This window comes from Oncorhynchus keta, chromosome 13, assembly GCF_023373465.1.
Source record: "Oncorhynchus keta strain PuntledgeMale-10-30-2019 chromosome 13, Oket_V2, whole genome shotgun sequence".
NCBI classification, from domain to species: domain Eukaryota; kingdom Metazoa; phylum Chordata; class Actinopteri; order Salmoniformes; family Salmonidae; genus Oncorhynchus; species Oncorhynchus keta.
Genome location: NC_068433.1, coordinates 29,247,280 through 29,262,067, shown reverse-complemented (window position 1 = coordinate 29,262,067; position 14,788 = coordinate 29,247,280). Strand labels below are relative to the sequence as shown.

The 14,788-nt window shown below is 42.6% G+C and overlaps 2 protein-coding genes across 7 annotated transcripts in view; both read left to right on the top strand.

Moving 5' to 3' along the window:
* LOC118388087 (RIMS-binding protein 2-like) overlaps positions 1 to 8,060 on the top strand; it is an 80,858-nt gene extending 72,798 nt beyond the window's left edge. For 5 of the 6 annotated variants that reach the window (XM_052459952.1, XM_052459951.1, XM_052459954.1 and 2 more), the window contains 6 exons: positions 1,901 to 2,070; positions 2,299 to 2,476; positions 2,692 to 2,792; positions 2,912 to 2,983; positions 3,237 to 3,374; positions 5,704 to 8,060. In XM_052459952.1, the coding sequence (XP_052315912.1) occupies positions 1,901 to 2,070; positions 2,299 to 2,476; positions 2,692 to 2,792; positions 2,912 to 2,983; positions 3,237 to 3,374; positions 5,704 to 5,901 (857 nt within the window). In that variant the 3' untranslated portion in view covers positions 5,902 to 8,060. The remainder of the gene's footprint in view (positions 1 to 1,900; positions 2,071 to 2,298; positions 2,477 to 2,691; positions 2,793 to 2,911; positions 2,984 to 3,236; positions 3,375 to 5,703) is intronic. The other variant, XM_052459956.1, reaches the window with a different exon arrangement.
* A 1,138-nt stretch (positions 8,061 to 9,198) lies between these two features.
* zgc:161973 (uncharacterized protein LOC556635 homolog) lies at positions 9,199 to 13,754 on the top strand. The gene is made up of 12 exons (XM_035775893.2): positions 9,199 to 9,590; positions 9,737 to 9,895; positions 10,074 to 10,178; positions 10,282 to 10,354; positions 10,487 to 10,653; positions 10,864 to 11,064; positions 11,138 to 11,267; positions 11,389 to 11,471; positions 11,864 to 12,009; positions 12,115 to 12,239; positions 12,752 to 12,907; positions 13,183 to 13,754. The coding sequence occupies exons 1-12, from the start codon at positions 9,445 to 9,447 to the stop codon at positions 13,291 to 13,293; spliced, it is 1,602 nt and encodes a 533-aa protein (XP_035631786.1). The 5' UTR covers positions 9,199 to 9,444; the 3' UTR covers positions 13,294 to 13,754.
* Positions 13,755 to 14,788: the final 1,034 nt, after the last annotated feature.

Below are 14,788 nucleotides of genomic sequence, written 5' to 3'. Positions count from 1 at the left end.
CCATCTGTAAGTTCATATGTGGTGTCAAATTGATGCACATTACATTATATTATTTACTCTTGTCTCTGTGCTGATACTGCGACCAATTGATGGATTGACCACAGAATTCTGCTTGCACGCTACAAAATGAAGTGTTGGTTTGATGAGCAAGCTCAATCCATTATATACCATAGTACTGCACAGTCACCTACATGGTTTGGCTCTCTCACTTGTAAATCACTTGTAAACAACACACTTGTCTATACTGTATATGCCTCTTCCCTTCTCTCAGTCCATGCATAATAGCATGCGCAACATGACTCACTACTACACACTAGTGTTACTGAGTGGCCAAATTCAGTCAAAAAATGTTTCCTCTCATGCTATAGATATGAATCCAAAATCAATGTAACATAATGCCATAGACTGTGACCCATTACAACTGTAGTGGATCCTAGTGGACCTATAGTTGAAGTCGGAAGTTTACATACACCTTAGCCAAAAACATTTAAACTCAGTTTTTCACAATTCCTGACATTTAATCCTAGTAAAAATTCCAGTCTTAGGATCACCACTTTACTTTAGGAATGTGAAATGTCAGAATAATAGTAGAGAGAATTATTTTTTCTTTCATCACATTCCCAGTGGGTCAGAAGTTTACATACACTAAATTAGTATTTGGTAGCATTGCCTTTAAATTGTTTAACTTGGGTCAAATGTTTTGGGTAGCCTTCCACAAGATTCCCACAATAAGTTGGGTGAATTTTGGCCCATTCCTCCTGACAGAGCTGGTGTAACTGAGTCAGGTGTGTAGGCCTCCTTGCTCACACACGCTTTTTCAGTTCTGCCCACACATTTTCTGAAGGATTGAGGGCAGGGCTTTGTGATGGCCACTCCAATACCTTGGCTTTGTTGTCCTTAATCCATTTTGCAACAACTTTGGGAGTATGCTTCGGGTCATTGTCCATTACGAAGACCCATTTGTGACCAAGCTGTAACTTCCTGACTGATGTCTTGAGATGTTGCTTCAATGTATCCACATAATTTTCCTACCTCATGATGCCATCTATTTTGTGAAGTGCACAACATGATGTCGCCATCCCCTGTGCTTCACGGTTGGAATGGTGTTCTTCGGCTTGCAAGCATCCCCCTTTTTCCTACAAACAGGTCATTATGGCCAAACAGTTCTATTTTTGTTTCATCAGACCAGAGGACATTTCTCCAAAAAGTACAATCTTTGTCCCCATGTGCAGTTGCAAACCGCAGTCTGGATTTTTTATGGCGGTTTTGGAGCAGTGGGTTCTTCCTTGCTGAGCAGCCTTTCAGGTTATGTCGATATAGGACTTGTTTTTACTGTGGATATAGATACTTTTGTATCTGTTTCCTCCAGCATCTTCACAGGGTCCTTTGCTGTTGTTCTGGGATTGATTTGCACTTTTCGCCCCAAGGTACGTTCATCTCTAGGAGACAGAACGCGTCTCCTTCATGAGCAGTATGATGGCTGCGTGGTCCCATAGTGTTTATACTTGTGTACGATTGTTTGTACAGATGAACGTGGTACCTTCAGGCGTTTGGAAAGCCATGACATCTAAAGCCATGACATACTTTTCTGGAATTTTCCATGCTGTTTAAAGGCACAGTCAACTTAGTGTATGTAAACTTCTAACCCACTGCAATTCTGATACAGTGAGTTATAAGTGAAATAATCTGTCTGTAAACAATTGTTGGAAAAATTACCTGTGTCATGCACAAAGTAGATGTCCTAACCGACTTGCTAAAACTATAGTTTGTTAACAAGAAATTTGTTGGAGTGGTTGAAAAACGAGTTTTAATGACTCCAACATAAGTGTATGTAAACTTCCGACTTCAACTGTATATTGAGATGCAGGTGGATGTGTTCTCTTTCTGGCCCGTGTTTAAGAGGGATACAGGGACAGGGAACGCCGCTCCCCTCCTAACTACGATGAGTCAGAACCTGAAGAAACATTCCGGATCTTTGTGGCTCTGTTTGACTACGACCCCCTGTCCATGTCTCCCAACCCGGACGCAGCAGATGAGGAACTGCCCTTTAAAGAGGGCCAGATCATCAGGGTGGGTGTCACACACAGTGCTAGGCCATACGAGGAGATATATTGTGCTTGTGTCTGAAAACAATGAGGTACAATATAAAATATAATTGAAAATAGACTTTTCCTTCTGCCATCTGTTTTGTTTTGCTTCAAATCAATCTTGCTCCATTTTTCTCTCTCTCCCTCCCCTCTCACTCTCCCTTGCTTTCTGTCTCTCGCTCGCTTGTTCACTCTCGCTCTCTCTTTCCAGGTATATGGTGATAAGGACACTGATGGTTTCTACCGAGGGGAGATCAGGGGAGGCAGGATGGGGCTCCTGCCCTGCAACATGGTGTCAGAGATCAGGGCTGAAGATGAGGAGACCATGGACCAGCTCATCAAGCAGGGCTTCCTCCCACTCAACACACCAGTGGATAAAATTGGAATAGGTAACCACAGAACTATAAGGAATAGAACAGACATCCTTATTCAAGTCAATGATTAAAAAATAACGGGTGGACTGGGAGCCATTTTGACTGTACCCATTTCATATTTTTCTAGGTAACATACTGGGCAGGGCACACGTATCTCTCTATGACACCACATACATATCTGTTACTATATCACCTCCTGTCCTGGCGTGTCCTCTTGTTTCCTCTCACAGGGCAGGACAGACGAGGCCTCTGTCAGCATCAGGCCACCAGGAGGATGGTGGCCCTCTATGATTATGACCCCAGAGATAGCTCCCCCAACGTGGACGTGGAGGTATTGACACACACACACACTGTACATACACACACACTGTACATACACACACTGTACATACATGTAACCAGATAGACAGACATTGTAAGGCTATTAATGACGTCTCTGTTTTCTGATAGGCTGAGTTGACTTTCTGTGCTGGTGACATCCTCGCTGTATTTGGAGAGATTGACGAAGACGGGTTCTACTATGTGAGTATGCCTCTTTTCTGGGTTCCGTGATGTTACTAGTAGCATTATTATATAGGGCAATTCAAAGGTTGTAAAAGTCAGATGTTTGAGTTCTGCATTTTTAAGAAATACCATTGGCTCAACTGCCTGCTCATACACATAGTATGTCATCTTGCCCAGGAGAGGGCTCTTTCCCTCAGGTTTGACCATCAGAATTCAATGGATCTAGCCATGGTTCTCATCTCCACTGCACCCTCCTCTCCTCTCTATGCAGGGTGAAATCAATGGCCACCGTGGCCTCGTCCCCTCCAACTTTCTGGAAGAAGTGCCTGACGACGTGGAGGTGTACCTGACGGACACTCCATCCCGCTATGCCCAGGATGAGCCCGCCAACCGGGCCGAGGCCAAAAGGGTACATCGCCGCTCTCAGCGCTAGTCCCTCTGTCCATCCATCCTCCGTCTCTCTTGATTTACGCCTCGCTTCCTCCACTTGCCGTCTGTGTTGTGTGTGTGTTGTCCGTGTGTGACAGTGGTGACGATACAAACCGTAGCCCCGGCTGGCGAAAGGGACGAACGCAGTCAAACCTTTCTGAGAGTTAGAAAGGAAAAAGCAAAGCCTGATGTGGACAGAGAGATAGAACACTTGAACTGTGCCCGTACGGGGTGGGTGATATTCACAGACCAGTGACATAAGAGAGTACAGATTCGAAATAGGCTAAAGTCATTCCTACACAGGAATATAGAAGGATCATTGGGTAACCTCTTTGCACCAAAACACCAAACTCAACTCTGGATCCTGTGTCTATTAATAAGTGCTTTATGAACACCTCTTAAACTTTCCTGATTTCTACCAGTTGTACCCAAATGGACAGAAAGGATTTAAGTAAACTGTAGGGTTGGTAATATAGCAAAGCATGCCTTTTTCAAAAACAAACTCGATACCTTTTATATAATAGTAGACTTTGGCCCAACTGCTGTATTTCCTGGGAGAGGCTTTGTTTCTTTTGTATACTGCATACACTTCCAAAAATATATATTTTTCAGGCCTGATGAGAGTTGATAGATATGCCATGTTTGAACTAAACCAGAAGAAATATCAGCCACAGTGATACATCCATACTGTAATGGTACAATGGAACAATAAAAGCAGCAATCATTTTCATTTGCGCCCTGTGTTCATGTGCGTATTCTTGTTGTTTTTCTTTTCTGTTCTCATAGTCGTTTGTGGGTTGTACTGAAAATGAAACGTCAACACGTCTGATTTACTTTTTTTCCTCACCTGCTTTGGCAAATACAAACAGAAGAAGATTGTTCATTTCACGTCATAAATGGCTCTGTCTGCCTTGTACAGTACGTGAGCAACTAGAGATACCAGCCTGACAGATCTAATGCTGGGTATTGTGACTACACTTATGTTAAATGGTTCATTTGTAGCCAGTAAACATTCTGCTTACACAGTCACAAAGTTTATAGCAACATGGTTATTCATGCTTGCACATTAAAGTTTTATATACTATTCTGTGTAATTAGGAAAGTGTTTCCCGTTACTTTTTAGTGTAACCAGAATGCTAATTTACAGCATAAATTAGAAAAATTGTTACAAATACATTTTTTGTAACAATTTATTGGAGTGATTTAATGCCTGCAAAGTAGTGGACTACTAATTATCTGTGAGATCGTGCTCTATTTTGCAAACTTAAAAGTTCCCTATATCTGTAGTTGTTGAAAAAACATTACTAATGGGAGCTGCAAATCTCCATTTGATTAAAAAATTCTTCCTCTTTATCTTTGAGAGACCATTTTAAAGGTCCTAGATGAACTGTATGGTAGCATACCATACTTTGATCGGTTGCCAGTCCAGTACATTAGGCAAGAGGGATGGTATCTACAGTTGTGTCCCTGAGTGTTGTATATTACTGTTGGTGTCCCTCATGATCAATGGACATATCAGAATCTGTGGTGTTGCGATGTTGTGTGCTCTATGTTTGATGGCTTCTTCACCAGTGTTTGTGTGTGTGAAACCTCAGCAGCGCCACCAATGTCTTCAGTCCCCATCAACAGAAGGAGAGGGAGGTATTAAGGAATGATTTCAACAATAGCCCAAAAGGCAATACCTCATCCTTATTCTGAACCACTTTTATAAACATTAAGGGCTTGTTTCCCGGACACTAGTCCTGAACTAAAAACCTATTCCAATGGCAAATGTTTATTGAGCAAGCGTTTGAAGCTAAATCCTTGTCTGGGAAACCAGTCCTATTTGAAACATAAACGTTACGTAGGTATTTGACACACATTTAGTGGAAAACCTACAGTAAGTATAATGGTCTGCATTGACACTGTTCTCTTTTTCTTGGACTTTATACAGAGTTATGTTTTCATACTTGTCTATATTGACAGCTAATGCTGAGAAGTCTGAAGGTCAGCACACATAACTTCAAATTCAAATATTATTGGAAATTGAATTAGACTGTAGAAATGTTTGGCATACCTAACCCTTCACTCTATTTAACACAACATATTTTAAAGTCCATTTGGATATATAGCTTTACTGTTGATGGATAGGGCTACTCAGGTGACAGTGGGGTGATAAAGTGTTGTTGAGGGACACAATGCTGACTGTAGACTGTATGTACTATTGTAGCCCTACCTCAGAAAGAGAAAGAGTAGGCCACAGTGGACTACTGATTTCTTTGTAATGCACTGCCCCTACCCCCACCACCCTCCATGGCATTTCTCTTCAGGTAACCACGGATACCACAGAGAACACGGCCCCGCCTGTCCGAGCGGCATCCCCCATGGTGCGTCCCGTGTGTCCCCCAGGCACCATGCGGCCCATCAGCCCCACCAGGGTCCCCAGGGACCTCCGAGACAACAAAAAGAAAAAGGGACTGCTCTCCAAGGGGAAGAAACTGCTCAAGAAGCTCTCTCCGGTTAAATAAACTTTCCCCAGCTGAGCCCAGTACTGTACATCACATACAGTACATGCAATCAAATCAGCTGATCGTACGCACACAACTACAATTGCAACATGTGTGTATGTATTACAGGACAATATATGTGAGCCTAATCTAATATATTCAGTGATACATGTTCTAATGATTAATACACATACTTACATGTACTTCGTGCCAAATTCAATGAGACCTTTGCTCACACATACTGTATAACTGTGATGTATTTGAGGTAGAGGGGAAAAAGGAGAACAAACTAGGATTTTCATGACATGGATTTTCATTTCCACTGTTTTCTTTAATCAAATGGAGATCAGGACGATGCTGCTAAACCATTTGTGTGCATTTGTTTCAAGCAGGGTAACAACAGAGTAGCCTATTTTTTTGTTTATTACAAATCTAACATTTCTAGATGGTTTCCATAGCAATTGTGCAATTATAAGGTCTCTAACAGACATGACGTGGCAAAAAACATCAATGTTGTGGCAGTGAGATGTTGATACCAGGAGAGACCATACTCCTGGAACACTGGAGCAACAAGTCAACTATTGATGGCATTCTGTCAGTAATGCTGGCTGCTAATACAGAGGCTTTATTCAGTGCAATATATCACAGACAGGATGGTGACAAAGGGTTGAATCACTCACAGAACCTAGAAGTCTATAGGGTAGTTGGACACAGGGCATTACAGACAGGAGAAGGAGCTGCAATGGATAATACATTTGAACCATCTCAGTGGCCTTTATGAAAGCAATTCTAGCATGACTTTCCTCATTTTCTATGGTTGAACAAGGTTGTTTTTAGACTTACAAGTCTTTGCCAAGAACCCCTAGTGCATCTCTGCAGCTTTGTTTGATAGAAATCTAAAATGTATGTTTGTTCGTTTCATTGCTGTCCAACTGTCATGAAACGCCTAGTTAAAGACAACCTTCTGTGTTTGCCTTCCAATTGCACAAAGGTGTGTTTTGTCTGATGAATGGAAAATAAGTAGTTCTCTGTGTGTATGGATGTGTTGAGGGTGTGTGAGTTTGTGTGCTCAGTGTGCATTCATGTCTGTGCATCCTTTATTTAAAAAGAGGATAAGTAGTTGAGTCATGTGATCTTAGTGGTGTGCTGCTAACTACATTGCCGGTGTAATATTCAGTTCTGTTGTCTGTCAAAGAGGGCCATTTTCCCCGCTCAGCCATTTCAGTAAAGATGTCTAGGTGTGCTCAAGATTCTGCACCGTTTACTTGTTTACACTCTTCTAGAACTCGTGAGAACCTATTTCTGAAGTCAAGGGAAAGGGAGGGATGACCTACATACTGTACCTACAACCTCTAAACCAGTAGTCATGTGGCTTATGGGATAACTGAGTGCTAGGATGCATCCAGCTGATCCATTGACTGGAGAGGCTGTCATAGCCTTTAGACAAACATTGTCCTGTATTTTGACACCTTTCAGGACCATATATTAACCCATTTTCATAAACCATGATCCTATTCTGTAATAGTTTAACATTACTTCCGTTGCTGTACAGCCACAGTTTGATGGACATGATCATAATGGACAACATGTCAATCCATGACTCAAAATGACAGTGTTTTATTCTGACAGGGTCCTCTAAATTCCCATCAGCTAAGATATCTGAGTCAAGCATAATACCCTGCTGTATAATGATTACAGGGTTCTTTTATGTTTATTTTTAAAAAAGAGAGAAAATCAAATGATGGATTGTCAAAAAGGAATGTACGAAATGTTCAGCGGGCAATATAGTACACATTTTATTATTTGTCCAACGTTATGCATTATGTTATGCATCCATTTGTCAAAAGGTGTTAGTCATAATACCAAATCATTTATTTGTAAATGGGTGTAGTGTCTATACTGTTGCTCTTTTGTACTTTTCTCCATTTATAGATAATTTCTAAATGTTTATACTTGATTTTCAGACTGCCTTTTTTAGTGCATTGAGATGTATTCTTACTGTAAACAGTGCAAGCATTCTCCATGGTGTCCTCCAGATAAGATGTTTAAGTCTGCGGTTATGTGCTTGCTCCGTGAATCAAAGATACAAACAAAAAATAGAAATCATTATTTATGGTGTGTGTGTGCATGTGCAAAAAAAATACATTTTTTATAAAAAATAAATTTGATATTTTGTAGAATATTGTGTTTGGATTACTTTGGTGCATATTTACATGTTAGTCATTTAGCAGACACTCTAATACAGCGCGATTTACAGTTAGTGCATTCATCTTAAGATAGCCAGGTGGGACAACCACATACAGTGGGGAGAACAAGTATTTGATACACTGCCAAATTTGCAGGTTTTCCTACTTACAAAGCATGTAGAGGTCTGTAAGTTTTATCATAGGTACACTTCAGCTGTGAGAGACGGAATCTAAAACAAAAATCCAGAAAATCACATTGTATGATTTTTAAGTAATTCATTTGCATTAAAGTAGCTATCAGCAAAGTCAGTGATAGTAACAGGGAAAACGTGTGCAGCGCCTGAGACGTCCAGCCCTGAGAGGGTGGAGAGGAGGATCTGATGATTCACGTGTCAAAGGCAGCGGATAGATCTCGGAGGATGAGAACAGAAGAGAGAGAGTCAGCTATGGCAGTGCGGAGAGCCTCCGTGACACAGAGAAGAGCAGTCTCAGTTGAGTGACCCATCTTGAAGCCTGACTGGTTAGGGTCAAGAAGATCGTTCTGAGAGAGAATGTGAGAGAGTTGGTCAGAGACAGCAAGCGTAAGTATTTTGGAATGAAAAGAAAGACGGGATTCCGGTCTGTAGTTTTTGAGGTCGGATGGGTTGAGTGTTGGTTTCTTGAGGAGGGGCAAAACATTGGCCATATTGAAGTCTGAAGGGACGCAGTCAGTGGTCAGGGATGAGTTGATAAGGGAAGTGAGGAATGGGAGAAGGTCTCCAGAGATGGTCTGGAAAAGGGAGGAGGGGATGGGGTCGAGCGGGCTGCTTGTCGGGCAGCCGGACCTCACTAGTAACAGGATTTCATCTGGAGAGAGAGGGGAGAAAGAGGTCAAGGCGTAGGGTACCTCTGTGTGAGTGGGACCAGTGGACTCATTAGGCATGTTCATGATTTCCCTTTTATATCTCAATGACCTGAATGATAAATGATTTCTAACCCATATTGCATTAATTAAAACTACTACTAATAATAACAGCATAGCCTAGCTACCACAGACGAAAGGGAAGACCTACTGAAGGGATCACCTTCAATCCGTGCTATTACACTTTATATCCTCTGGATGGCAGCAGTGATCTTTACTTCACCATTTGCAGACCTTATCAAACGTGAAAAAGGCCATTTACATTTGATAATAACAATAACAAACACTCATGTGTTAGGAGAACGTAGAAATGGCAATTCTGCTTGCTAATGCAGACTTGACGGTAGAGGGTTTGTTTGAATAGTGTCATTACAGGTTTGCAAAGTGTGCCTAGTTAGACAGAGCTTTCTCACAACTTGAACTTGACAGCATCTGTAGCTTCTCCTGTTGTAGGTAACTAACGTTTGCGAGCTAGCTATGGCTATTGGCCGCGGACAACTTTTCCGCAGTTTCAGAGAGGGTTTGTTGAAGAATGCCCCGCCAACAGAGGGTCAAGGACCGACAGGCAAAGAGAATAGCAGACTCTGTGAGAAAATTACTGGATTTTCCCCGGGCACTCAAAGGTATTGTGTGATGTCGTCAACTCCTGTTGCATATGCACTGAGCCCCAATAAGCTGGTTTGTAGCTGACTAACTTCAGCTAGCCACTGACTTTTGTTGACTGCAAAATTGTGTTGCATCTCTGTCCTTCTCTATACTCGACTACAAGTGTGGAACCACCAACACTGCCACGAAAGAAGAAGAGGAAAAAGAAGGCGTCAAAGGCTACTGTACCCTGTCAGCCAGTTGTACCACTGCCAAGGGTACCTACAAAGTCTACTGGACATGCTGGCAAGCCAGCTGAGTGCACACCGAATCACGTAGAGAGGTAAAAGTGGGTTGCTGTGGAACCCACGAGTAATCAGATTGCAGGGTATAGAACATATGCAACATATGTTATTGGTTCTATGCCCAGCAATCTGATTACTCAATTGTGTTTGCACTAGATGGGAAAGATCAAACATTCCAATAAATGTTTTAAACATGTCTATTTGGTGTTTTATTAGGATGCCACCGGAGATCCTTCTGAAGATCCTATCGTACCTGGATGCCCTCTCTCTCTTCTCCATCGGCTTTACCAACAAGCGATTCTATGAGATGGCCCACAACAAGTAAGGAGTGAAGTACTGGTCACATTGTAGTCTATTCTTCCTCCCTACAGTCTTACAGACTGGTTTTACGTCATCATTTTTGACCCACAGTATTTTCTTGCAGTGGAATGTGGCACAAGATGTATTCTGCAGAGTATGGACACAGTAAGAAGTGGAGGCCCAAGCGTTTGGACGAGGTTCAGTGCAATTCATATTTCATAACACTCCTTTTTACTTAACACACCAAGGTCATGTTTTATGAGCATTATGTGCTTGTATGCACAGTATTGTTTTGTATTATTATTATTATTGGTGTTTTCCTCCACCAGGTGCTGGATAAACTGAGTGCGGTGGTGGTCCAGGAGAGACCAGAGGGCTATTGGAGAAGACTGTACTTCAGGACCATGGCTGGCTTCAATGAGACCAAGTGGAGGAAGGAGTTGAGAGACATCAACCCTTTCACAGGCTTGCCCAGTCAGACTGAAAGAATCCTCAGGTTAAACAGTTTCTGCAGTTAGTACTGAAGTTGTACTGCCTCTGTTGTTCAGGCTCATGTATAAAACATGCCATTTATAAGGCGCACACATACAGAGGCTCCAATGCTGCTGTAATATTGTCAGAACCTACTCCAGAATCAATTAAATTGTCCGCAACTATGTTTACATAGTTACTCTAATGCCTTTTGTTCTCCTCTCCACTGCCTCAGGAGCCAGCGTGTGACCTGGGAAATCACAGTGTCTGACAAGTGGGGGTTGGAGGGGACGTTTGAGCAGAGCCGTGCCTACTTCTCTGACTCGTCCGTGACTGTGTGCTGGAGCAGCGGGCGCTGGCCCTCCTTCCACCAGCTCTCTACCTTACAGCTAGATGGTGTCAAAAGACAAGCTCTCAGCTCCCCTAACATCAATAAGTGAGTGTCTCTCTTTCTCTCTTGTCTCTTCTTGCCTCTGAGTGAAATGCCTGCTCCCCTCTTCTCCCCTCAGGCCGGGCTGGCGGTCTCTGATGGCTAAGTTTGACAGGGACACCATCTCTAAGAGTGGCCAGGTCATCGGTAGAGACCAACTAGTCACCCTGGTACTCTTTTCGCCTAGCATCGTCATTGGCGTCTGGAGGGTATGTCATCTAAATCACATCATTAGAAAATAGATGGGCTAACCCACAGTGTGCTGATGAGTTAGTTTGTTTCCTGATAAAAAGTGTGTAATGTTTGGGATTTCCCTGTGTCATTCCACAGGGCCGGTGGTCCATTGCCTTTGTGATGGCCAGCTTCCACTACCACAGGCTGGTGGAGAGGAGTCTCCTGGGCACCTCGATGTGGTATGCAGCGCCCCTGACTCCGGAACAGGCTAGGATTGAACAAATTGGCGTGACTGGAATCTGTTTTTTATATTTCAGCAGAAAAGGATGTTGCATGCATGTTCAATTAAAAAACTAAATCATTCTCTCTCTCTCTCTCTCTCTCTCTCTCTCTCTCCTCTCTCTCTTCTTTCTCATCTCTTCTGTCTCCTCTCTCTCTCTCTCTCTCTCTCCTCTCTCTCTTCTTTCTCATCTCTTCTGTCTCCTCTCTCTCTTCTTCTCTCTCTCCTCTCCTCTCCTCTCCTCTCCTCTCCTCTCCTCTCCTCTCCTCTTCTCTTCTCTTCTCTTCTCTTCTCTTCTCTTCTCTTCTCTTCTCTTCTCTTCTCTTCTCTTCTCTTCTCTCTCTCTCTCAGCCCCTATTCCATGCCAGAGAACAAGCCTCCTTTCGACGACATGGACCCTGACTCCGGCCTCCATGGTTACACGCTCCGCATTATACTACACAACACTGTGACCCAGATCATGGCCGGCCACTTCTCTCAACTCTACTGTAGCAAAAGTAATGAAACCAGTACCCAGGACGTTTCTCTTTCAGAACCACATTGGGCCGCTGTACGATACCGCAGTCTGTAGTAGACTTTGATTGTGTGTTGTGGTTGTTCAGGTCAGGTCCATGGTGGTTTTATCCAGCTGAATGTCATCAACAGGGGAAGCCTGTCCCAGCACACCCCTCTCTCTGGCAGGATCAGCCTGCCCTGGAAGTGTGAGGCTCTAGAGGGCACAGTGGAGGTACTGTAGGGGAACACTGACTCCGACTGGTTTAGGTTACACTTTACTGGAACCACCAGGGCTACATGATGGGGTCATTGTAATAACAGAACAGCTGACATATAGACTTTGGTGCTCCCCCTCTCTCTCTCTCTCTCTCTCTCTCTCTCTCTCTCTTTCTGTCTATTTATCTCCTTATTTCTCTCTCGCTAGCTTTCCGTTCAATTGGCGACAGATTTTCATGCGAATATTGTAAAATCTGCATAAAGAAAATATGTGCATTTTCCCACCAGTGGTGTTTCCACCAAACTGACTTGTTGTGGATAAAAATGAGTGTGTGATGACGTAGTGCAGACAAGTCAGGCAGTGCCTGTTTCCATCACAGCTGTTTTTTGTCTTTGCCCCTAAGTAAGCGTTTCACTGTTAGGCTACACCTGTTGTTTAGGAAGCATGTGACAAATAAAAATTGATTTGATTTGGAAACATGGTTTATGTCTCTCTACTTCTATTTCTCTCTCTGTCTGTCTGTGTAGAATTGCTGCATGATGAGCCTGACCCTGATGGATGAGTACCAGAACCCCTTCTGGTGTGTCAGCACACCCGTGTGTATGGCACTGAACAGTAAGGAGTCATCCAATGACTACGAGGGTCAGCACTTCCTGATCAAGTACCAGGATGCAGAAGGCAAGGTAAACCAACCCCACATGACTCACACGTCAGAGGATATATTACCTTTGAGCAGAGCAGAGCTGTGCCTACTTGTTTTTTGTTGGGTTGGTTTATTTGACAAGGACCATGTCATTGGAAACATTGTATCTGTACTGTATATATTTACATTTTACATGATCACCCATAACCTTTAATGTAAGTAAATGATCACATATGGGGAGCAGCAACCAATGGGTGGACATCTGTTGTTTTTTTTTTACAATAACAATAATGTATGAGTTCTTTATTGTTGTAGGTGAGGATGGACCTTGTGTGGCTGGAAGAGCAGAGACAGTACTTCCTCATCAATCTGGTCGTCTTCATCGCCACGGCCAAAGTCAACAAGCACTTTGGGAGAGCCTACTGACGCTGCATGTAGAGGTGGCACTGTGATGACAAAGTGGTGACATAAACTGTCATGGCAGCTGACAACTGCTTATGACATCTGTTATGTTGTTGTTATGCAGTATAATGTAGGCCTTATGATAGAAGCTTGAAGTAAAGTGTTGAGCCTCTATACAGTGTGTCAATTGATGACATAGTTTAGTTGTGTTTTGTTCTGAGTAAGTTTGAAGTAGTTCAAGTTTGAGGGTTTGCCCCGGCCAGTTTTCATTATTTCTGTATATTTATATAGTTTTATGCATTGTTTTGTGAATCATTAGTAAACATTGGTAAAATGTAATCCTACTTTTTTTAAGTATGTCTCGCCATATTATAAAGAGCAAAACTACATGTGAAATGTGTTAAACAGAGTTGAACTATTTTGGGTTTGTAAACTTTCTGTTACAGATGGACTATCTGATTCTGATAAATATTCTGATTTATATATTTCGGTGTTATTTTTTATTCCGCCATAGTGCATTCTTTAAAAGCACTAGACAAGCTAAGTGAAACTGGAGGGATCAGCCTGTGTTCTAATGTATTACGCTTTACATTCTCAGGATGGCAGCAGTGATCTTCATCCCCAATAGCACTATTTTCAGTCCCAGCAAAACGCAAGTGCTCCCTCACAGCCCTGGCCACGATTTGTTTTTTTAAATTTTCTAAGCCGAGCGAAGTCTTATTGTGTATACTGCCTCACTGTTAGAACCTAATCAGGACAACTGCTGATGCCAACTGTCTAAGCATCAATATTATTATTTCTACATACTGATTCCATATATCCAAGCCTTCATTTATACAAAATTGTTCAATACAGTAGCTAGTTACAGTAAAGAGTTATTGATTGAGTGGAAAGAACTGCTGCGATTCACTGCTTTGGTTCATTGAGTCGATGCTTCAGTACATTTGGCACATGGGCCCTGTGTATGTTCTGAACCAGAAAACGAAAGAGCGAAAAAGTGAGAGAGTGGAGATTACACTCGTACATCACAGCATCCTGGTCCCACCTCGCCGCCTTCTCCGGATCCTGAGTGAGCTGTAACGCTCCCTAGGGCCCTGGGGCCATCGGATGTTTAAAATTCTCAACGACTGACCTCTCCATTCAAGCATCCATCTTCTGGTGGCCTTTTCAGATAATTATATTTCACAGGTCCTAATAGTGCTGACCCCTCAACAGACAACAGAGATCACTACAAAATATAAAGATTATACAGATCAGGTAGTTGTTTAAATCCCTCACAGTTCTTTTGACTGCTTACTATTGTCTTGATAATGTGTTCCTGTTTAAAGAAGCTTTACCGGCATAGGTAGTAGCCAGGTTATTAGGTATACCCATCTAGTACCCGGTCAGACTCCCTTTTGCCTGCAGAACACATTGAATTCTTCAGGGCATTGAAACGTTGCTCAATTGCAATCAAGGGAGCTAACATGTGCCAGGACAACTTTCCCCACACCATTACACCACTGCCACCATAGACATA

Excerpts from the sequence above, each read along its gene's own strand:
- zgc:161973 (XM_035775893.2), top strand. The coding sequence starts at position 9,445 with ATGGCTATTGGCCGCGGACAACTTTTCCGCAGTTTCAGAGAGGGTTTG. Across the intron at positions 11,268-11,388 it reads TCGTCATTGGCGTCTGGAGG|GGCCGGTGGTCCATTGCCTT; the intron begins GTATGTCATCTA and ends GTCATTCCACAG. Across the intron at positions 12,240-12,751 it reads CTCTAGAGGGCACAGTGGAG|AATTGCTGCATGATGAGCCT; the intron begins GTACTGTAGGGG and ends CTGTCTGTGTAG.